This window comes from Salvelinus alpinus, chromosome 27 (assembly GCF_045679555.1).
Source record: "Salvelinus alpinus chromosome 27, SLU_Salpinus.1, whole genome shotgun sequence".
Taxonomy (NCBI): Eukaryota; Metazoa; Chordata; class Actinopteri; order Salmoniformes; family Salmonidae; genus Salvelinus; species Salvelinus alpinus.
Genome location: NC_092112.1, coordinates 28,332,553 through 28,356,604, shown reverse-complemented (window position 1 = coordinate 28,356,604; position 24,052 = coordinate 28,332,553). Strand labels below are relative to the sequence as shown.

The following is a 24,052-nucleotide window of genomic DNA, read 5'->3' as shown; positions in this document are numbered from 1 at the left end:
AAATGGAAGAAGTTTGGAAACACCAAGACTCTTCCTAGAGCTGGCCGCCCGGCAAAACTGAGCAATTGGGGTAGAAGAGCCTTAGTCAGGTAGGTTACCAAGAACCTGATGGTCATTCTGACAGAGCTCCAGAGTTCCTCTGTGGAGATGGGAGAACCTTTCAGAAGGACAACCATCTCTGCAGCACTCAACCATTCAGGCCTCTATAGTAGAAAGGCCAGACGGAAGCCACTCCTCAGTAAAAGTCACACGACAGCCCGCTTGGAGTTTGCCAAAAGACACCTAAAGGACTCCCAGACCATGAGAAACAAGATTCTTTGGTCTGATGAAACCAAGATTGAACTCTTTGGCATGAATGCCAAGCGTCATATCTGGAGGAAGCCTGGCACCATCCCTACGGTGAAGCATGATGGTGGCAGCATCATGCTGTGGGGATGCTTTTCAGCGGCATGGACTGGGAGACTAGTCAGGATCGAGGGAAAGATGAACGGAGCAGAGTACAGAGATCCTTGATGAAAACCTTCTCCAGAGTGGTCAGGACCTCAAAATGGGGCGAAGGTTCACCTTCCAACAGGACCACGACCCTAAGCACACAGCCAAGACAACGAAGGAGTGGCTTCGGGACAAGTCTCTGAACGTCCTTGAGTGGCCCAGCCAGAGCCCGATCTCACATCTCTGGAGACCTGAAATTAGCTGTGCAGCGACACCCCCCATCCAACCTGACAGAGTTTGAGAGGATCTGCATAGAAGAATGGGAGAAATACCCCAAATACAGGTGTGCCAAGCTTACAGCATCATACCCAAGAAGACTCACAGCTGTAATCCCTGCCAAGGTGCTTCAACAAAGTACTGAGTAAAGAGTCTGAATACTTGTAAAATTTGATATTTCTGCTTTTATTTTTCATACATTTTCAAAAATTTATAAAAACCTGTTTTTGCTTTGTCATTATGGGGTATTGTGTGTAGATTGATGAGGGGGGAAAACAATTCAATACATTTTATATTAAGGCTGTAACATAACAAAACAATGAAAAATTGAAGGGGTCTGAATACTTTCCGAATGCACTGTATATGTTCAGATGGATATTACGCCACTATGCAAATTGCCAAGGCTAATGGTGTTTGTATTTAGGCAGGATGTATTCAAGGAAATTAATGAAATTAGACTTTTCAAGGTTAACTACTAGGCATCAACCCATTTGTGACTATATCACACATTCATGATGAGGCCACAACTCCCAGTAGCAGAGTAATAGGAAAAGCAAAGATTGGTGTTAAAAACATTTTTTTATTTTTTAACTGCACTTCCATAGATGGGAAAACCCACCTGACTGGCCTAACCTGTTTTCCACAGAGCCCCAGCAGCAGCACTTCAGTTGAACAGAGTTAATCTGGTTCATGCCCCTTAAATAAAGCATGTCATGAGAAAAAAATATAAGTGCTGATATAGCTGTTAAAAGAGCTCAGAGGCCTGGATTGAGAAGGTAAATAGAGTGTGGTGACTTTAGAGAACTCAACAGTATGTCAGAGAAAAATTGATGGAAGCTAGGGGATTTGCTGGCTGTATTATCTTACTCAGCAGCATGACCACAAAACAACATGATGGAAAATACTTCCCTGATATGACACGTCCATCCACATTACTTCCCTGGAAATTGACAACCTACAGCATTTCATAGAAGAGGAGCAAGCCTGCCATCTATGGGAAGGTCATAAACATTTCTGCCTATAGATAACCACAACATTCCCCTAGTCCTCAGAACAGTCACACCATCTACCATTATATTTCAAATGCTTTATTCTTCCTGTAGATTTACTTCAAAAAGCATCATTGATCACAGTTAACTGCCACACACTGTCACATAGTTAAATGTTACTGTACAGCAACAGTAGTCATTAATGTTAGAACAACATTAATTCCACATCAAAAACACATACACATTGCACCCTACTGCACATGACAGAATGGTAGGGTAACATAGACATGTATACTTTGGCAGGAGACCAGCAGTCAATGCATCTGCTGCACTTGGTAACAGAGATCATGGTCACATTCTTCATGTGTTTGTCAAATCCGCATTGTAAACACAGTCATATCAAAGCAGTTCAGAAACATACTTCGGTCACACTAAACAATCCAGGAACTATAGGAAAGGAGAGATTATGGCACATCCTCAGTGGTCAGGTTACCTTTGTGAAACGGAGTATTCCACAATAGTCATCATATATCAGAGTAACAATGATGCAGTTGGATATGTAGCACTGCACATGTGTATAAAACAGATGTAAACAACATATGGCTCTCATGTTTGGATATTATACCATCAGCATATCTGATGAAATCACAAACTCTTTGGCTTTGATCATGAGAGGGGGTGTTTCTACTCCAAATCTGTTTTTATGATATAATAAAATATAGTAAATACAATTTCTTATCTACCCAGTGTTAACGTTGCATAAATAGGCTGGTATCCTCAATTGGGTCTGTAAACAACATGATGCGACCCCATTTTTGTAACAATGATTTCTCTGAAAAACACACAAAGGCAACGATCCCAGCAGAGGAGAAAGGGAGAGGTCCACACCAACACAATGCAAACACTAACAACATACATAAGTAGCAATACCACATGAGGCGCTATAACATCAAAATAACAAATGAAGAATATATTAATGAGTCCAAGCAGTGTTAGAAAACAAACGGGATTGCACAAAACGTGTTAATTAAAATGGTTACTATTTAAATTACTTTGGCAACCTCGGAAATGTAAAACGTCTCTAGACAGAAACGTAGTTAGTGTGAGCGAAGATCTAAAGAAGTATTTCGGTGTTATTTGTCATGTAAAAAATTTGAAGAGTGTGTGTGTGTGTGTGAAAACGGTGTCCCAGATGGCATCCCTGTGAAGTTCCCTTTAAAAAACTATGACAAACAACCTTTGTAGTCAGCAAAGCTGTGCTCTCCTGGAAAATGTGGCATTATGGTAATGAAGGCAGAGTTTACTCTCCAGAGTTTTCATTGGCCCGCGAAGTGAGTGAACTACAGTCGAGCGAGGACAGCTTTCTGAGTGGGAAGTTTGCCTCCTGAAGAGAGTAAAAACAAAATCAACCATCAGGACTCACACACTTGTGTTGTGTAATGGAAAATCCACTATAGGCTAGCTGTCATGCATGTGTCAGTGCCACATCATCCAAAGTGGGTCATGACAACTGCTGTAACAAAAAGTGTAAGTAGGCCAGCCCTCAGTACCTGATGCAGCCATTTGAAATGAAACAGCACTGCACAAGCCTGTGTGACTCAAATAGAATTAAATATACAATCATCTTATATAACTTTGTGTCAACCCATCTCTATACAGATCTTCTGCTACAGCAACAAGAGAGACTTGGGCTGATCTGAGTCTGATTGATATGACTGATCATTCTACTCTTACCCAGTATATTGTCTATAGAGTTCACAGCCATCTTGTTCACTATGAGAGTGACTTGATCAGCTCTGAAATTAAAGAACAAAGTATTCACAGTCAGAACAAACATTCCCACAGCAAAATGGAACTTCACAACCCAGATATAGGAGTAGTTGAACTGGACTTACACTTTGACCTTTGTTACAGCATCCATACGCAGCAAAGCGGCAAGAGCATTCTTCTGCATGTCTGACGATAGCACCTCATAGCACCTCAGGTTTCCTGTGAAAACACACAACACAGAATGCTCACTTCTGAGAGTTGGCAGTAGCATCTAAAGCCACTAGATGGCAGTTTTCATTGTGTCATATAAACCAAGAGCAAGGGTGTAGACATGAAGCTGCCCACTGGGCACACACTGGTTGAATCAACGTCGTTACCACGGCATTTCAATGAAATTACATTGAACCAATGTGGAATAGACAGATGTCCAGCTAAACCTACCCGCTGGGCACAGACGTGGACATAAAGCTATGGTTATGGCATAGTGTTAGTGGATAGTAAGTTAAAATGTTGTTGACAGACAGCTGAACATCTACAAACCATGGGACTATCCAAATAAATGTATACTGTTCCACTTGGCTATAAACTAAAGTTGTTATGCTGCTGACTGAACCCAGACCACACTCAAAACATTTCAGAGAGTGAAGTGAAGGCACCTGCTAGGATGAGTTTGACAGCGAAGCTGCGGACAGCAGGGATGTACTGCTTCTCTGTCAGGCCCTCACTGGCCTCCTCACAGAGGTACCGACACACCACCTAGAAGAGCCACACACAAGAATTCAACACCAGTCAACTCACACACAGCCACTGAAGACCACGGAGTGGCACTATCCAAAGAAATGTGCAATGCTGATTTGTGGACACCCATCATGTAACACCCTAACGTGACAGTGCTCTGGTTATAGAGCTCCCTCTACTGGAGACCGGTCATGAAAATTCATATTTCACTGAGGATTCTCCTGCAAGACAGTTGCCACTGTAAAATGAATTGACAACTTTTGGGAACTCCAATGTACACAATACTGCTAAATCATCAGGCCACTATAAAAGGCTCTTGAGCTCTTTGAGTAAAATGTAAGAAAAGTGTTTTAAGTTATGATAAAGTAATAAAGCTATTATAAAGCCATCAGGAAGTATCATGCTCAGATAAAAGTGCTAGACTGAGGGCACAGTCTAGCACTTTACATTAGTGCTAGACTGAGGGCCAGTGTACCTGGTAGCCTTGTAGGAATGGTTCCAGCAGGCCATTGAAGAAGGAGAGGGTGGGCTGACCTATGTCTGTCATCACTATGTCCTGCTGCGGCATCTGAACAGCACCAGTCTTCACCAGCAGGTAACACGCCTCCTCAAAGTCCTGTATGGATATTCACCATAGGAATAAGTGCATACTAAGAGCTTATTACGATTTTAAATCCCTTAAAATTATGTCACTGTGCATGTAAGTATTACCTGGACAGTGTCCCCAGGACAGAGGATGAAGTCATTGGAGAACATGTCCCAAAGGAAGCTGAAGCAGTTGTACACGTCATCTGAAAGATGCAGCCTTTGTTTAAATAAGTGGAAAAACACATTCAAAAACCTCAGCCATGTATACTAGCTAGCACCCTATTGGGACGACATAAAAGCAGGTATATTGAGTGGAAACTTAAACTGGGGCTATATACTATATTTCAAACCTAATACATTTGTTCTAATAAGCATCTTTGAGTCCATGAAGCACTATATAAAACCCATGAATGTACTATTAATATTAAATGAGATCAGAGTTGGCCTACTGCCAGGCCACTCACTCTTCTTAGAGGAGGCTGCAGTGTGCATGGCCACAGCCAGCATGGCGGGCCGGAGGAACACGTGAAGGACCTGGTTCCTGTAGGAGGCACAGGAGAGCACGCTGACGGCTCTGTTAAAGAGAGCCTCCTCTGGGGTCACCGGGCCCAGGGGCTCCCCTACCACCAGACTAACCCGGCCCCCTGAGACACACGCCAAGCCCCTGTGGAGAGCCAGGCTGGACGACACCACCTTCGCTGTGGGAGCATGGTCTGGAGGAGCGAGAGAAAAGAGACAGAAACAAAGAGTGAGACAGAGAAAAGAGAAGGAAGTAACAAGGTGACGAGGCCCAGCAGTGAGTTCTGTCTAGACGGCACACGCAGGGTGTCTCAGATGATCCTTCAGATCCTGTCACAACATCAGTGACTCATTAAGGATGGCAGGGGAAATCCCCAGAGCAGTGACAAGGGACTGATGTCTGAGGCCTGGAAGGGCCATGAGAGCATCATCTGGGTGTGGTTAGCAAGCCCAGAGGTTCACACAGAGCTAATTATAAAGCTAGATCAGTCGCTCATACTCAAACATGTATTCTTCTGACATCAAAGGGAACTGGATATCAAACATCATATCGCATCAGGAGCAGTGGGTCTGATAAATAATATAGGGCCAGTCAAAGTCAGTGAGTGAACAGATTCAGGTAGAGAATGTTTTTAGGGCTCATGAAACACTTTTGTCCAAGAAAGACCTTGGCGAGGAAATTACGTTTTTTTTCACTGGGTCAATTCCAATACGACCATACCGCAATCAACCCCCGATTACATGTGTGGGGCAGTAAATAAAACAACTTAAAAAAATAGAATAACTTTGCCTTTGATTAAATTCTAATGCAATATGTATGACATTCACTTGTTGCCTGGAGGTGAACCAAATGTGCTGCATTTATATTTGGCCAGCAACATACCACTGTGCATCCCACTGCTGGCTTGCCTTTGAAGCTAAGCAGGATCGGTCCCTGGATGGGATATCAGATGCTGCTGGAAGTGGTGTTGGAGGGCCAGTAGGATTTTTGGAGGGGGGTTGTTTTTTATGTAAACTTTATTTAACTAGGCAAATCAGTTAAGAACAAATTCTTATTTACAATGACGGCCTAGGAACAGTGAGTTAACTGCCTTGTTCATGGGCAGAACGACAGATGTTAACCTTGTCAGCTCGGGGATTTGATCCTGCAACCTTTCGGTTACTGGCCAAACACTCTAACCACTAGGCTACCTGCCGCCCCTACAAGAAACACTAGGAAGCACTCTTTCCTCTGGGCCAAAAAAAAAAACTCTGCAAAAAAAGAAACATCCTCTCACTGTCAAGTGCGTTTATTTTCAGCAAACTTAACATGTGTAAATATTTGTATGAACATAACAAGATTCAACAACTGAGACAAACTGAACAAGTTCCACAGACATGTGACTAATAGAAATGGAATAATGTGTCCCTGAACAAAGGGGGGGTCAAAATCAAAAGTAACAGTCAGTATCTGGTGTGGCCACCAGCTGCATTAAGTACTGCAGTGCATCTCCTCCACGTGGATTGCACCAGATTTACCAGTTCTTGATGTGAGATGTTAACCCACTCTTCCACCAAGACACCTGCAAGTTCCCGGACATTTCTGGGGGGAATGGCCCTAGCCCTCACCCTCCGATCCAACAGGTCCCAGACGTGCTCAATGGGATTGAGATGCGGGCTCTTCGCTGCCATGGCAGAACACTGACATTCCTGTCTTGCAGGAAATCACTCACAGAACGAGCAATATGGCTGGTGGCATTGTCATGCTGGAGGGTCATGTCAGGCTGAGCCTGCGGGAAGGGTACCACATGAGGGAGGAGGATGTCTTCCCTGTAACGCACAGCGTTGAGATTGCCTGTAATGACAACAAGCTCAGTCCGATGATGCTGTGACACACCGCCCCTGACCATGACGGACCCGCCACCTCCACCTCCAAATTGATCCCGCTCCAGAGTACAGGCCTTGGTGTAACGCTCATTCCTTCGACGATAAATGCAAATCAGACGATCACCCCTGGTGAGACAAAACCGCAAGTCGTCAGTGAAGAGCACTTTTTGCCAGTCCGGTCTAGTCCAGCGACGGTGGGTTAGTGCCCATGATGTCTGATGAGGACCTGCCTTACAACAGGCCTACAACCCTCAGTCCAGCCTCTCTCAGCCTATTGCGGACAGTCTGAGCACTGATGGAGGGATTGTGCGTTCCTGGTGTAACTCAGGCAGTTGTTGTTGCCATCCTGTACCTGTCCCGCAGGTGTGATGTTCGGATGTACCGATCCTGTGCAGGTGTTGTTACACGTGGTCTGCCACTGCGAGGACGATCAGCTGTCCGTCCTGTCTCCCTGTAGCGCTGTCTTAGGCGTCTCACAGTACGGACATTGCAATTATTGCCCTGGCCACATCTGCAGTCCTCATGCCTCCTTGCAGCATGCCTAAGGCACATTCACGCAGATGAGCAGGGACCCTGGGCATCTTTCTTTTGGTGTTTTTCAGAGTCAGTAGAAAGGCCTCTTTAGTGTCCTAAGTTTTCATAACTGTGACCTTAATTGCCTACCGTCTGTAAGCTGTTAGTGTCTTAACGACCGTTTCTCATGTGCATGTTCATTCATTGATTATGGTTCATTGAGCAAGCATGGGAAACAGTGTTTAAACCCTTTACAATGTAGATCTGTGATGTTATTTGGATTTTTACAAATTATCTTTGAAAGACAGGGTCCTGAAAAAGGGACGTTTCTTTTTTTGCTGAGTTTATATATCCAATGCCCCAGGGCAGTGATTGGGGACATTGCCCGGTGTAAGGTGCTGTTAAATGGGTCTCGTGAGTAGCGGTGTTAACCCTGGAGTCCTGGCTATATTCCCAATCTGGCCACTTAATCATCGCCAGCTTCCAATTGGCTCATTCTTCTCCCCTGTAACTATTCCCCAGGTCGTTGCTGTAAATGAGAATGTGTTCTCAGTCAATTTACCTGGTAAAATAAGGTTTAAATAAACAAATATTTAGGCCAAGTTGTGCTGAGGCTACAAAAAAACACTAAGCAACAGCATCAAAGAGCTTACTGTATCATTTGAGGTCAACAGGAGAGTTAAAGCACAATCAATGGTGTGTTAAAGTTAAAAGTAAGAGTTACACTGGGATCAATGTGCATTGCCTATGCCTGGTGTGGATCCTACCAGGCCAGTCCAGGAAGGCAGCATAAGACAGGGCTAGGCCTCGGAGCCAGACGGTCTGCTCTGTCAGCACAGACAGTTCCAGGCCCTCCAGGTTCTGCAGGAGGAGGGAGGCCATCAGGACCCAGGGCTTCAGCACCATGTTGTCCTCCTGCAGACGCACTATCCTGTAGGCAGTGTCATTCACAAATGACTGGGTCTCCTCCATGGGCTTCCTAGGGATGTGTCTGTAACAGGATAAGACTCCAGTGATTACTGAAGAACATGACTAACCATCTCAAATTAAAACAGGGTCTCAACTGAATTGTATTAATTTTTTAATCTCAGGAAAAAAAAGCCATTGAAGTATTAGCTAGTGGGGAGAGTTATGAGTCAGGGATTAACATTGAAGTCTGAAAGGCACTTGCCCATCAGGCATGTCAGGAATATTTTTGGGTTGTCTGAAGATTACTTGGTCAAAAAAGTAAATTTGCTATTTACATGTAAAAGTGCCATATATGGCCTGCCTTTCACCTACACATCAGAAAGAGCAGTACTGGAGTTCTTTGTACTTTTGTTGTTATAAAAAAAAATACTATTATTATTATTTTATTTTTTATCAGAGCAGTCTCAACATGTTCGACTGCCTGAAATTACACAAATTTAATGTTTTTAACATAACAATGGGGACGAACCAGAAATATACGTTTTAGTGGAATTCTTTGCAGTTTGGTTGTTTTTTTAACACCTACCCAATGGGGCAACATAAAAGCAGGCTCAATTTATTCCCCAGGGATTAAGGCAACACTTAATGTCAATCCGTGTGAGCTATTGTAAGTTATGAGTGTAAGGTTTACCATAAATAGACAGCACAGTGTACCTTGGGAAAAGGTTGTACTTAGAGCGGTTGACCTTGCCCTGGGCCAGACTCCGTACTGACACTGGTTGGCCAAAGTACACATGAATGCTGCCATAGTCTTCACTGAGGATTCTCCTGGCTTTCAACAGTCCCTGAAAGGCAAAATAGCAGCCTATGTTTGAGTGTCAATATGCAATTGAGTGTCAATATGCAATTGCCTGGCATTGTGCTGTGTAAACACAGGTGCAGGATATCAACTAAGTGAGGTGAGATATCAATGTACGCAGGAAGTAAGTTAATTTCAATCAATACTGAAAAACCGATGAAATCAAGTGAATGTCTACTTTCTCCAGACAACACCTCTCTTGGTTGTAAATCTATTTCCATCAGTACAGTACAGGGCTAGGCACATAGTAGAGACTCACAGAGGTGGACTCCTTAGGCTTGGGCACTCCCAGGAGCTCCCTGGCATAGAGAGATTCCTCTAGTATCCTCTCATAACTGATGCTGACAGGCACTAGGTTGACATCAAACACTTCTCCTTTGAAGAATGGTTCAATCACGATATTCAGTAGCCCTGAAATGATGAGAGCCATGGTCCAAAATGATTACAGTGGATTGGTTTCTCATACATCTACAGACAAGAGCATTGAATTGTTTTGAAATAATGCCACTGCAAAAAATGACATTTATTGGGGTCAATTCTGGCACCTCTCCCTGGGTATATAACAGAAAATCTGGCAATGGTAGCAGAAAAGCTATTTCCTGTCACCTAGAGTTTTTTGCTGAAAGAAGACAATGTCATAAAACAAAACACTTAAATGCTACATACTGCACAACAAATGCAGAGCTCAGCAATAAGCTCAATCAAAAGCAAGGAGCCAAGTCAGATATATGAATATAAGGATTTTGGTCAAGTCTCCAATCAAAACAACATGGATGTTTACCTAATTTAGGGGTGAGGGACTTGCATGTTCGGCTTCTTGTACCCTCTAAGAAGAACTCAATAGGTGCAAATCCATTCTAAAAAACAAATTCAGAGATAGACAGACATACAAATTAAACACTCTGCACTTGCTCTGTTACAGCAACAAAGCACAATAAAAGGACAGCGGAACAGAACAGTAGGTCATTGTGCATACCCTCAGCATGGTCTTCACATACTCTGAGAACACAGCCCAGTACAGCTTGTCTCCTCCAAACGAGCGCCGGATAAAGAACGCTCCTGACATCCGGAGCATCTCACCAACAAACTTCATCCCCATGAAATCTAGATCACACAATAATATCCTCAATACTAAGGCGAGCAACAACAACATAAACGGCCAAACAAAAGATAAAAGAACAAAGGAGAGTGTTTTTACACAGAGTGAACATTAAGGTGTTCAGAGAGACATTGGAGCAGATGCTTACCCATGCCTGCAGCGATGACAGGCAGGGCGAGGTCATAGGTGTATAGGATGTAGGACATCAACAGAAAGTCCATGTAACTACGGTGACTCGGGAGCAGCACCACTGGATGCTCCTGGATGGCCTGTTGGAGCTGGAGAAATTAAGAATGTGTGGATATGAATTAACTTTGTTAATAGGACAAATAGTTAATATCCCATATGTCCCATGCTCCTTAATCTACTACTTTGCATTACATTTCCAACATAACTCAGAATCAGAATGCTATTTGATGAGGAAGTGAGCTACCGTTTTTTATTGTCAGACTCAGGACACTCACTCTCTGGATGCCCTCCTCGTTGACACAGACATGTTGGAAGAGGGTTTTGAAGGCCTTGGTAAGGGCGAAGGCAAAGAAGCGGACGGTGCTGATCTGGAGCCGGTGGGCCATCTCCTCCAGAATGACAGAGGCCTCTTCTTGGATGATGTCAGGGGCCTTGCCAGACTCTTGTGACACCTGGGCATGATCATCAACCAGAAGGCAGGGGTTATGAATAATACATGTATTGCCATATCCCCAAAGACAGTTTCAGAGTATGTTGTCAATACATTCGTCATTGGTAGTCAAACCAGTTTAAACACTGAAGGGATGGAATTAACCCGTTAGACAAAGTCAAGGATAACTCTGCATGCATGCAAAGCAATGTCAGTTACATTCATGTACACATTGTATCAACACATTTTGTAATCTACATGTAGCCTAAAATTGTGGATCAGAGGGGTTGCGATGTCACTGTGGTGTGAGGCACAATAGAAGAGCTGAGATGTAACACTTGACAACCTATAACAACCAATGACAAACTTTGCACATGCGGGCTATGGCACTGATTACCTACTTTATTAATGACATAGTGTAGCTGATCAGATTGGAGAACGATATTCTTGAGCATGTTTGCTTTGCAGGGAGTGACTCCCTTGTAAAGAACCGGTGCATAGCACCTCAACGCGTACTTCAAGTCGCTGGAGTTCCTCCTCTCTTCTAAAATGTCTTCAAAGCCATCTCTCTTTAGCATGGGGTCCCTTTGCTGTAACGTTACAAACACAAGAATGTTAAGACAGCTGGCACAAACAGTTGACATTTAGCTCAAGTGTCAAACATGTTGGTGGGTGGGGCAAGCTAGCAATGTATAGCCTACGTACCGAATAAAGAGTTTTTGATGCCATTCCTTAGCAGGTATTATAAAAACATAGATGCTGCTTTGGCTGAAGAATCGTCGACAGAGATTTAAGCTAGATATATATGTTTGACTCGCTGGATAATTGCCTGCTATGAATGGCTACTTCCTTGTTTGTACATTAAACTACGGTGGCCAAGAAACGACATCCTGATCCTGTTGCTTTTCACTTGCATAGTACGCACACGTGTGTACATTGGTTTGTTATCAGTCATCCACAATCGTGTTTTTTCTTTGTTTCCCTATTTTATTTCGTATTTACATGATATTAGTTTAGTCACTGCTTGAAATGGACAACAACGAAAATGGAAAGGAAGAAGACACGGATCAGTTTTTTCTTGACCATGTCCTGAATACGTTGTATGATTTCGGTAAGCAAAAGTTAGCAATTTAGCTTGCTAGTTAGCAAACAAAGCAAAGCTAGCGTGTTGGAATTTAGCTAGCATTAGCTATCCAGAGATGGTTGTCTTACTAGTAGTGGTTGGACGTCATCCTTTATTTACCAGTTTAGCTCTGTTTTTTATACTTGCTAGCCATTAATTTAGCTAGCTAGCAGAAAAGCTAACGTTAGCTAGCTGTGTCTGTGACGTGTTGAAACAGGGCCAACCTCTTCCTGGAGAGTAATTGGGTGTGCAGGCTTTTGCTCCAGTACTGCATTAACATTTGTTATACTAATGAGCTGCTTTTTAGAAACGTGATTAGCATAATCCAGTTTATTTGAGCAGGGTTGGCGCAAAAGCCCACGCAACTAGCAGCTCTCCATGGCCACCCCAGTTCAAGGAGGAGGCTAGCTAGTTGCTCATTTGTGTGGCTTGGTTCGGGTGGTCTTGAAGATTTTTCTAACAGCATGTTGTTACAGGTGATCGAACAGTGTCAAAGAGAGAACAAAAGTCACAGAAGAAGAGATCCCAAAGGAGTGAGGTGGAGGACGAGGACACCGCTGCAGACGATTGCAGTGATACTAAAGACAGTCTGGAAGTCAGACATTCAGATATCTCAGCGATTGACCTTCCTGGTGCTTCTGAAGTTGGAAACACAAGTTCAACCACTAAACAGGCACCACCAGTAGAGGTGGTCACATTCCAGGATCCTACAAAAAGACTGAGACAAGCCAGAAAGCCACCAGTGCCCGAGGTCAAGGACAAGGTACTATGCCTAACGGCATCTGTAAATGGCATATTACGATTTCACCTCAACCTGAGCCTCTTGTCAGAATCATTGCATCTCATACATTTTTCTTCCAGCCTCCTCAAACAAAAGAGAAAAAGAAGGTGGACCCAGATGAATTCAGTCTAGAAAAGGTAACAAAGTGAATGTTGTAGGATATTGAAATTCTACCCAATTATGATACAATCTTATACCAATGATCCAATTATTTTGTTGAATTACAATGTCTTCCTGTTTTATTTTGTTTGTTAGGCTCGGTTAGAAGTTCATAGATTTGGAATCACTGGATACCAGAAAGTGCAGCAGAGGGTTTTTGAACAGGAGCGAGCCATCATGCTTGGAGCAAGGGTAAACTGTGGTTACATAAAGTAAACATGATATTTTATGCACATTCCAGAAAGTGTAATCTCTCCTGCTATTTGCACACCAACAGAGTTTACCATATAATTTCCCTCCCTTGTAATATACAAACATGATGCTCGGACAAAGTTGTGTAAAGTTGGCGTTGGTTATGATGAAGCAGAGTAAATAGTCTGACAAACTTAATTTTTTTATCACAGCCCCCTAAGAAGGAGTATGTAAACTACAAAGTGTTGCAGCAAAGGGTTAAGGACAAGAAGCAAAAGGCAAAGGAAGAAATTCAGACGGTAAATTGAATGATATCCCCATCATTTCGCATTGAGTGTGATGTCATCTCAGTTCTGAATTTGTATACCAATTCTTTTCCATTCTAGAACTTAAAGAAAAAGAAGATGACTAAACCAAGGTTAGTGATGTTATTCTAAGTTTAGCTTTAAAATAGATTTCCAAATATGTGGACATTTTGCCACAATTGAATAGGTATGAACCACTGTCAGTAACTGTTATGTAGTACATGTTTGCTCCATGCCTCTACTTATTATGAATTTCTGCCTCCCTTAAGTGTTAAATCTCCATGTTTCATACTCTGTGTTCACTGAATGTTTCATGCTGTACCATTTACTAGGGATGAGAAGAGGAAGTCATTCTCCAGTAAAGCTCCTACAGGCCAGGTGGGACGCTTTAAAAATGGAATGCTGGTCCTGAGCACCAAAGAAATTCAGAAAATAAAAGCCTCCATCAAAAAAAAATAAGTTTAAAATAAATGCCACAAAAGTGATGAAGTGAAAACAATGATTAAGAGTTGCATTTTTGGGAGTTAGGAGACTTTTCACATGAAGATGCAGTAACGGACAATTGATGTCCAAGCCACAATTAACATAACCCCAGAAAGACTACAGAAAAGATGTGAAGAGCACATTCATATTCCATCACAGTTTATTCATTATATAAAGGAAAGAGAGCATTCTTTTTCTTCTTTTAAGCTGTATAATATGAAAACAATGCCAAGTACAACGCATTTCATATACAAACCACTTAGAAGTACGAAACGTTTACATCGTATGAGAACTAAACATACGTAACAGAATTCTATAAAATAAAGCACAGCTTTTTGTGAACACACTCTGGACACGGATGCCAGTGTCCTAATGGACCAGTTGACATTCCCTATGAGGTTTGGTGGTGCACCCTGCCTAGTTCTCTGGTAGGTTGGCAGTGAGAGGGCACTAGCCACGACCCCAGGGCATGAGTTGCAAGCCTGTGTTTAGAAGAGAGATGCCTCCCAGACACTGCAAAAACCTTCCCCACATGGCATACTGAGGGTGGGGACAGTAAATGTGGGCAAAATAAATCTCTGAAATGTATTATACATTTATAAATAAATATATGAAATAAATGTGTCTACTGTCAGTCTCTTGAGGCAGAGTCAAAGATTCAAACCCAATTGTAATCTGACAGTCGTGACTGTTTCTAGCACCATTTTCTTTTTGGGGGGGTGGGGTGTTCACATTCAGAAGCAGGCTGGGAAATGCATGCCAAACACTACAATATGACACTTCGAGACGATAAGCTACTATGTGAATTTACTACAAAGATTCCTTTGATATTATGGTCTGTACCGGCAGTGTGTTTGTGAACACCATTTCCATGGTGATTGTTGAGAGGCTACATGGAGCCAATTTTGTTTGTAGGCCTCTGCAGTCATCCCTTTTGGGTACATGACACTTCACTATACTGTAGTTGCCAACACAAGCACTTATTGAGTTTTATAAGAATATCTTCATAACAGGGATGATTCTCTCATTGACAACATTCACTTGGAGACACTCAATAACCAACTGTACATGCTGCAACCTGATGCATTGGCTTGTCTATACAAAATGGCTTTAGTCAATATCATTTATTTACCCTGGGAATGGTCACCTCCACATTTTAGCTTTGGACATACTGTAGTTCTGTGATCAGACAGTCTGCTCTACATCATATCAACATGTTTAATGTACAAGGCATTGGCTCTGTTCAGAGAACATTAAACACAGCTAAATAAACCCAACATTAGATTTTAAGACCATTCAAAAATGCATGACTATATTTGGTGTTTTACAAAGCGAGGATACAAGAACAGTACAAATCATTTTCACCAAGGTTGTACCACCATGCTTCAACACAGACTGAGCAGAATTTGTATTCTAATAACAATAGCTTTATTATTCTTAATCCAAAAACCTATTACCATTTTGGATTAAGGGCACATCACTTTGAAGCAACACTTTTAGTAGCAGTCGGAGATCAAAATGTTTAAAAAATTAGAATTACAGAATATGATACAAAACAACTCCTAACTGCATCTAATCGTGATTAATGATATACCAGTATGTGAACTTTATGAGGACATGGTCAAATGTAAATGTGGGATAATAAGCCTGCCTAGTATCTACAATTCCATTAAGGACCCCTCGGACAAATCACAAACGCACTGCTTAACCCTCTAAATTAAAGTTGTCATCTGACATTGTATGTTAATATGCTTGAGCCCCATAAGATATTAAATTGTCACATAAATGGTTAAACACTTTTTTTTTTTGTTATGGGGAAATTAAAGTGATGCTGTAATTTTGACTTCAAACTCTAGGGGGCAAATGTATTGTACTGTACTAGGTAGTTTGAAAGGCTTCTGCATATCACTGTTTTAGGAATAGTTTTACTATGTACAGATGGAGTTAAGTAAACTAGTTTGCTTAGAATGCATGCTTAGGACACATTAGTCATATTTACAATTTCCTTACATACAGTATCATGCTATCTTGACCCTCTAGTGGTCTGTCAATACAATATTTCTAACTGCTTTACAATACCTTTAACAATACTTGTTTATTCACATGAGCATACACCCTCTTAATAAATATTTCAATAGTGTAGTAAAACCCAATGCATAAACAGTAAATCGTTTGAAAAAAGATACATATTTGTATTTTAAATAGTTTGACAAAATATACATGGCAATGTTACATCTCAATGTCACAGTGGTTTGGCTTCACTTTGAACCAAGATTTGTCATCTAGTGACAGAATTGTAGGTACCGTTTGTACTCTGATTTGTCCTTTACACAGATCTGACGATCTATGCTGGGGTGAATTCAATTTCCTTAAATGAAATGTATAGTGTATAAAATCCCCATAGGTAATTTTAAATTGAGCAGATTTCCAGATGAATTTATTCCAATTATGGTATGCAAAGGCTTTGTAAAGTTGCAAAGACAGTATTTCACCAATAATGTGTCTAAGAAAAGCTGTATTATTCTCAACTTTTGAATGAGAAGGGAAGGGAAAGAGGGATACCTAGTCAGTTGTACAACTGAATGCATTCAACTGAAATGTGTCTTCCGCATTTAACCCAACCAGGGATTTCCTATAAAGAAATCAGAGTATACAAAGTCTCTATGAAGGAACCTGAGAGAAGAGAAGTAGAGAAATTGTACTGTAGGACATCTCATGACTCTACCCTCATATGGGATTTCGTTCTAGTGATGCACTTCATTAAAGCACCCTGTGGCATTTTGACTGTAAACACAGAATCTGATTGTACGGCTTGAGATGCAATTAGGACCTGGAAAATTACAAAAACAACAGAATATTTTATATACAAAAGTCCCTCGTATATAAGACTCCCTACAAGGGTGATATTTGATCGTAGGCATTAAACAGCATAAGATATGCTGTAGTAGCAAGAACAGATGGGGATGGAGCAGGAGGAGTACATTTTGACATTGGTGGGACTGTGCCAGGACACCTTAGGAGGCTACTGCTGCTTAAAATTCTTTGGCACCTCCATTCCTGTTAGTAGGGTAACCTGTGAAGGACAAACATTACAAAATGAGATCATGACAGACTAAGCTGCTGACTCGAGATCCAGGATTTGACTTTCAGGAGCCACAGAGCTTACTAACTCAACATAATGTATATTTGCTGGTATGTAAGAATGGAATAAAAATATGTGCATATGCAGTTTAACATATCCCTAATTTGAAATGAATTTCATTTCTAAATTAAGGCCATAATCCTTGAATTTCGAGACAAAACTACCCAAATTTGTACAAAAAAACAATGTTCTCCAGAGTTTTCCCATCTAAGCAACTCTGTCTGACTGTCTGCTCACCTGGACATTCCTGTTGATGCTGACAGCAGGCATGAAGACTCCCTCCAGGTTCTCGAAGGCCACGGGGCCATGCTGCTGTTTGTTGATAAAGAATGTTACAGTGTGCTTGTTCAGGTCCAGCAGGATGCCCACAGTGGCACCCTTGCTGATGCCCCCCTCGGCCCTGCAGAACACACACACACGCACACGCGCACGCACACACACACACACACACACACACACACACGCCTAATTCAATTCACACACGCCTAATGGACCATATCAAAACAGATCAAACAGGCCCTTTGAGAGTGGTATGGGATCTCAGAGGGATAGAGGGTTGCCAATGACTCCAAACACAGTTTGCAGCAAATGGCTTTCAGCAGTTTCCTCTATTCAAAACATTAGATTTGACCTAATTGCAAAATAATGTGTGTTTTGTATGTAGGCTGTGTGTGAATTGATGTACAGTAAATCCAGATTACTTGTGGTTCACCAAATATATGAAAACCGCCTCTTGAGCTTCTCCTTCAGGGTGTGTAGCTTTCTCCATTCCAATGGCACAAAGTCAAATAAATACATCAGTATCCAAACATCTTAAATACTTTGGCAATGCAAAGCTGTATGTAAATAGTTAAACTCAATCCAGTCAACTCACCCAAAAAGCCAGCAGATTTTTGGTTTTTGAGAGTGAGCAGCTCAAACAACAAAATGGTGGAAGTGTGAAAGCATCACCGTTGTCAAACAGCTATGTCACAAAGCTACAGGACTTCCTAGTGGATTTCCAGAGAAATCCACTAGGCGAAAGAAACAAACAAGCAGAATTGCAAGCAAAAATCTGCCTTTGATGATTACCTGACATTCATGTATACCTGGCACTTTAATGAGGGAAATGAGTGTGTCTTTGTGGGTGATAGGCTCCAACGTGACAGCTGACAGGAAGATAAATAATGAGGGTGAACAAACACGAAGATGATCACAGGGAAACCTTTGAATCAGCTACTGAAAATGGTAACTACTACTGCATTATTGTTAATTAAGGGGGAAGGAGGATTGTGCTTTGTGTATTCTTGTCTCTGGATGTAGATTGCTAAGCCTGTGGAATTTGAATCTATGTATTTCATTACTCTATGCTACTCAGTAAGTATACAGTATAAGATTAAGTAAAAATGGATTATCACAAAAGAATAAGATCACTGCCCTACAAATTATCTCTTCCATTTACAACTAACTGCCTGCCAATATTGTACGTGCGTAAGTGGGCTATTTCTGACAGTATGACACACAATGAGGATGATGATTATTTCTAAACTTGGAAGCTGTGGAGGAGCAGGAGTCAGCCTTCCACCCCTGAGAGATGTCCCACCTACCTGTTGGTGTGGGAGTTGTTGTGCATGAACCAGCTGCGGTTGTTGTCCACGTACATGGCCCAGGCCTTATCATCCTTCCCCAGCATCATGTCCTTCATCGTGTTGATCCTCGCCACCCCGAACGCAGGGTCCGGGTGGTTGTCATAGCGATCCACCATGAGCTCCCAGTAATGTACCCCCTTGGAGAAGGCGGCAGTCCCCAGCACCACACGGTCATCATAGCTGTTGCAGCTCACCGTCTGGTTCTCATTGGTCAACACAATGTCCCTGTGAGCCGAGGCGGGGTCGAAGGTGAACCAGGCCACTGCAGGAGAGACAAAGTAGAGCAGTAGGATGAGTCAGAGAGAAACGAGAACATTTCCAGGTCTCTAGGCCATGGCTGCCTGAGTGAACCTTAGTGGAAGATGGAGAGCAGGAAAGAATGAAACATGATGCTATTATAGAACAGCACGATCAGCTAGGACCCTATGGTGGGCTGCATACCGGGAGATGACACATGAAATATTCACAAAGCGCCACAATGAAAAATTCAACTTGATGTTCTCATTTAAATGTCAAGCACTGGATTAATTCTCATTCCGCAGCACTTTGCCCATAAGGCGCTGTATCAAATCATTGCAATGTATTGCTTTAATTAGCCCCATTCCTCAGAGAGACACTGCTATGTTGGAATAAACAGTTATCTGGCACACGACAGGCACTCACTAAGGCCTCCACATGACAGAGATCCATTGTTATTGCAATTGGCAGAGCCATAGCTGGAGCCGCCTGCACTCTAAGTCTAAACTCTCTCCCTGTCTCACCGCTCTGTCAGCCGTCAGCACATTGCCATGCTTTGCCTCCCAATCTCAGCCTTACATTCAATCAATGGCATCGACAACCTATTCTCTCTCCCTGCTCTCTCTCTCTGTCTTCCCTCCAGAACTGACATGCTAGAGTAATCACAGTCTGGCACGCGCTCGCTGTCATGCTTTGCTAAACTGCAAGACCACTTCCACTGTCTGCCAGCACTATATCAGGACTGGACACCTCTTTAGTGGAGCTCCTTCAGCTCTGGTTCTGGCATGGCGCTACCTGGTGTTTACTGCTCTCAGCTTTGAGGCAGATAAACCAGGAGGATTCTGGGGACTCGGTCCCGGCTAGCACCACCACACCCAGCCAGGACAGTGACAGATTGCACAAGTCAAATCAAACTTTATGTGTCACATGCAACGAATACAACAAGTGTAGACCTTACTGTGAAATGCGTACTTACAAGCCCTTAACCAACAGTGCAGTTCAAGAAGAGTTAAGAAAATATTTACCAAATAATCTAAAGTAAGAAATAATAAAAAGTAACACAATAAAAGGACAATAACAAGGCTATATACAGGGGGTACCGGTATTGAGTCAGTGTGCGGGGGTACAGGTTAGTTGAGGTAATTTGTACATGTAGGTAGGAGTGAAGTGACTATGCATAGATAATTAACAGCGAGAAGCAGCAGTGTACAAAACAATGTAAATAGTCTGGGTGGCCATTTGATTAATTGTTCAGCAGTCTTATGGCTTGGGGGTAGAAGCTGTTAAGAAGCCTTTCGATCCTTGACTTGGCCCTCTGGTACCGCTTGCTGTGCGGTAGCAGAAAAAACAGCCTATAACCTGCCTATAACCTGAGTCTCTGACAATTTTATGGGCTTTCCTCTGACACTGCCTATTATATAGGTCCTGGATGGCAGGAAGCTTGGCCCCAGTGATGTACTGGGCCGTACACACTACCCTCTGTAGCGCCTTACGGTCAGATGCCGAGCAGTTGCCATTCCTCAGAGTCGCCTTCCATTAAAGTGGGATCGGGATGCCATTGCCGTTAAGGACACAAACAAGAGTGTTGCTGGTTGATGGAAGGGAGAGGCTCTGCAGGCAAACAGCAGGCCTGGATGTCCCAGAGGACTAGCTTGGCTCAGCAGCACTGAATACAGAGTATCATACTGTACCCCGGGTACTAATTAAGCCTGCCGTCCCCTGGAACCCAGTAAGAGAAAGGTCTTCCCTTCCATCCCTTTCATGTCTACAGTTAGGTCCACAGAGAGAGAAGACAGAAAGAAAACCCACCGTCAGATGTCTTCAGCACCACAGTTTTGCTATAGGGCCCCACCCCAGTGGAGTTGTAGGCCTTGACTCTGGCGTTGTAGGAACTGTTGAAGTGGAGGCCGTCCACGGTGCACACGGTCTCCTTCCCGACATACACCTCCTGCAGATATACAGTACAGCACAGGACCATCTGGCGTTAGTTAGAGCTCTGACTCCAGCATAAGCACTATGAATAATAAAATATTCCGTAGAGGTGACAACTGTTGTCTATAGGTGAAATTTACTCCACGTATAATTACAGTGGAAATGTATTACACATATTGAAATAATCTTGGCTAAATAAAATATTTCCCATAGATTCCTTGCATTGCATAATGAGCATCAACTTTCTTTGATTAAAGTTTAAAATTCTTTGACTAAATCTACTGTTAAAACAGCAGAGCGTGAAGTGCTCCATCCTAGTGTCAGACTACATGGAGCGTCGGACATGACGACACACACCATCTCTAATATATGAAGGATTATCTGACCCTGTATTGACCCCCATTTCCGTCGTCCAGCTCCAGGACGTAGCCTTCGATGGGGTTGCTAGGGAACACACTGACCCTCCAGGCCAGGGTGGCACTGTTGTTGCGGGTGCAGCACTTCTCTAGCTGCAGCAGGGGGGCCGGGGGCACCGTGGCAGACTCCACTGGAATAGAAACGGATGGCAGGAACACCACAGAGGAGTTAACATCTATCACTGCATGGATAAGTAGCGGTGATAGTGGTTGTTGTCAGGCAGGTGTCAATATTAAAAGGGAAGAGTGTAAAGGGTAAAACATGCATGGGAGGAGAGCACTGTCGGGACCACTCTATGCCCCTTAACGTGGTGGCCTGGTGTGGGCTGGCAGGTCTCAAGGAGGAAAAGGGGACAACTTGGATTTGGATGATCATATAGCAGCTCTGAAATACCTCCTGATCTCTCCGTGTCTTTCAGTCCACCTGCATGCATTTGTTTCAATAATGGAGTCTCCTGAATATCTGAAACACGATATTGGACATTTGTTCATGTGTGATGCTTGAGTTATTTTGCAACATAGTGGAACTGATCAACTGCAGTGCTTTCTCAAGAGAATGCTGGTTCAACTCCCCATGGGTTAAAAATCACATTTGTTTTACATTACGTTTTATTTGGGCCAGACTGAGTTGGCAACTGGGTAAGGGAAAATCTTGTCTGCTTCAGTAAGTGTTGAAGCGAACTGAAATACATATTCGTTTTGTAAAAAAAATATATCCTGGTATTCTAGGACATTGCCAGGGGATATACACTACAAATCTTCCTCAGATTTACTCAAGCATAATATTTGGTTGCATGGTTAAATAGACTAATGGCAAAATAGCTGTGGACACATAGTATACTCAGAATATTGGACACCTTTCTGGTCAGTTTTGCAAAAACGTTTCTACCACTACACCAAGCAATTAAGCACAGAATGAGTACAGATTATGCATATCACAAGAGACAAGAGTATCTGCTCAACTGATGAACAGCCATACAAAAACACAGTACAGTCAGGCACACTTAAAAGATGAGTCCACTGAAATCTAAGGGACAGATTGAAATTCACTGGGGGGAGGGGTGGTCCAAAATAGGAGAGGGTTATCAAACTTTTTTTTTTTGCTTTGGGGAGGGTTGTGTGTTTTTTGGGGGGCGTAGGGGAGGGTAGTGCCTTTAGTCCCTGGTTTACATTCACTCTTCTGCTCATATTTTCCCTATAAAGAATGGCTTGACTTACTTTTGATACTACCCTAATAAAGTTTAGAAACGTTTGTGAAGGTTTAGTATGGTGTGGCTTTTAAGCTCTCCAACTGACTCCGAAAGCTGAACTTGAGGTGAGGAAGACTGTTTCAGCCCTACCAGAGCTACTCCTATAATATAACAATATAATGCTTATCTTTATACAACATTTATGGATACATTTTTTACTAATTACCCTCCTTATGTAGGTCTATATCTGTATAGCAGACGCAGTAACCATCTGACATAAAGAAATCACATCGGTGTCGTAGCATCGGCATATCTCTCTCCCTGGGGTTAGGCCTAAGCTTATTTATTTAAATATGAATATAATACAGTGGACACGCAATGCCCTGATACATTTTGCACTAAAATCTCTGACAGCTGAACCGTGAGGTGGACAAGGATTTTTTTTAGGAAAGTAGCCTAAACCCCCCTCAAAAAAATAGGCTTTAAAGTTTTGCATATGCTATATGCTCTCTCAGAGAGAGAAGGATGCCGGTGCTACAACACCGATGTGATTTCATCGAAACACAAGGAATAGCTTGTGAAAATTGTACTTAAACTCCCCCTTCACACTCATCTGGAGGTTGAGCATTTTTTTGTCTATCTCTGTAATGTGTCTGTATTTATGTAATTGTATAGTATTTATGTAAACAAATAGGGACCACAATGGAAATAAGTTGTCGACTTTATAGTGAAATCCTGGTCACTTTAAAAAAATCTTTGTGTACAGTATATATGTATTTTTTTAACTGACAAAATCTATCAGTCAATCAATCCAAACTGTAGCGGCCAATTGATGAATGGAAAGAGACATCTGTTACAAAACACCAAAATGTTTAATGACATTCGGCGATTGCCAAGCCAGGCCTTTAATACAGGGTAAGCCTACAAGATAGGGAGGGATGTATTTTCTGTTTGTCGAGATTGATATAGTCTATTTATTGTGGTGTTGAAAACAGAAACCATGATATTGAAGTGCCCGAAGTCTGTATGCTTTGCTTATTGGTTGTGTGGTGCATTGGCACAGAAACCTGAAATTTGTTGCTTATATTTTATATAATTATAGATATGGCATCAAAATGTTGGAAATCAGATTTCCCCCTAGCTGATCATTGTCTGCACCAGGCTCTGATCATTGTGTAATGAAACAGACAGGGAGAGGGAGCTCGTCTGTGGTGGTCGGCGAACCCTCAACATTCTGGCCCGTAGCCCTGCGTGGCATCGACTGTTCCACAAAAGCACGCTGAAGTG

The 24,052-nt window shown here is 42.4% G+C and overlaps 3 protein-coding genes across 7 annotated transcripts in view; 1 reads left to right on the top strand and 2 right to left on the bottom strand.

The window, feature by feature from the left end:
- Nucleotides 1-1,780: 1,780 nt before the first annotated feature.
- gnpat (glyceronephosphate O-acyltransferase) lies at nucleotides 1,781-12,022 on the bottom strand. 2 transcript variants are annotated; one of them, XM_071370126.1, is made up of 16 exons: nucleotides 11,883-12,022; nucleotides 11,579-11,767; nucleotides 11,023-11,199; nucleotides 10,707-10,836; nucleotides 10,436-10,563; nucleotides 10,241-10,316; nucleotides 9,719-9,870; nucleotides 9,315-9,445; nucleotides 8,459-8,682; nucleotides 5,258-5,506; nucleotides 4,917-4,996; nucleotides 4,681-4,821; nucleotides 4,124-4,223; nucleotides 3,593-3,686; nucleotides 3,432-3,493; nucleotides 1,781-3,081 (listed from the first exon to the last, which is right to left on the bottom strand). In XM_071370126.1, exons 1-16 carry the CDS (start codon nucleotides 11,904-11,906, stop codon nucleotides 3,038-3,040), a joined length of 2,001 nt encoding a protein of 666 aa, XP_071226227.1. In that variant the 5' UTR covers nucleotides 11,907-12,022; the 3' UTR covers nucleotides 1,781-3,037. The 2 variants fall into 2 exon arrangements, with proteins under 2 accessions (XP_071226227.1, XP_071226228.1); XM_071370127.1 differs by lacking the exons at nucleotides 1,781-3,081; nucleotides 3,432-3,493; nucleotides 3,593-3,686; nucleotides 4,124-4,223 and adding an exon at nucleotides 4,231-4,426.
- A 128-nt stretch (nucleotides 12,023-12,150) lies between these two features.
- Nucleotides 12,151-14,840, top strand: fsaf1 (40S small subunit processome assembly factor 1). The gene is made up of 7 exons (XM_071370128.1): nucleotides 12,151-12,288; nucleotides 12,777-13,063; nucleotides 13,162-13,218; nucleotides 13,337-13,432; nucleotides 13,645-13,731; nucleotides 13,819-13,850; nucleotides 14,070-14,840. Exons 1-7 carry the CDS (start codon nucleotides 12,207-12,209, stop codon nucleotides 14,194-14,196), a joined length of 768 nt encoding a protein of 255 aa, XP_071226229.1. The 5' UTR covers nucleotides 12,151-12,206; the 3' UTR covers nucleotides 14,197-14,840.
- LOC139556306 (E3 ubiquitin-protein ligase TRIM9-like) overlaps nucleotides 14,363-24,052 on the bottom strand; it is a 27,134-nt gene continuing 17,444 nt past the window's right edge. The window contains exons 6-11 of one of the 4 annotated variants that reach the window (XM_071370120.1): nucleotides 21,970-22,038; nucleotides 21,546-21,706; nucleotides 21,037-21,175; nucleotides 18,949-19,252; nucleotides 17,600-17,762; nucleotides 14,363-17,293 (exon numbers count right to left, since the gene is read on the bottom strand). In XM_071370120.1, the coding sequence (XP_071226221.1) occupies nucleotides 17,243-17,293; nucleotides 17,600-17,762; nucleotides 18,949-19,252; nucleotides 21,037-21,175; nucleotides 21,546-21,706; nucleotides 21,970-22,038 (887 nt within the window). In that variant the 3' untranslated portion in view covers nucleotides 14,363-17,242. Of the gene's footprint in view, nucleotides 17,294-17,599; nucleotides 17,763-18,433; nucleotides 18,511-18,948; nucleotides 19,253-21,036; nucleotides 21,176-21,545; nucleotides 21,707-21,969; nucleotides 22,039-24,052 lie in introns of those variants that run through there. The other 3 variants (XM_071370123.1, XM_071370122.1, XM_071370121.1) reach the window with 3 other exon arrangements.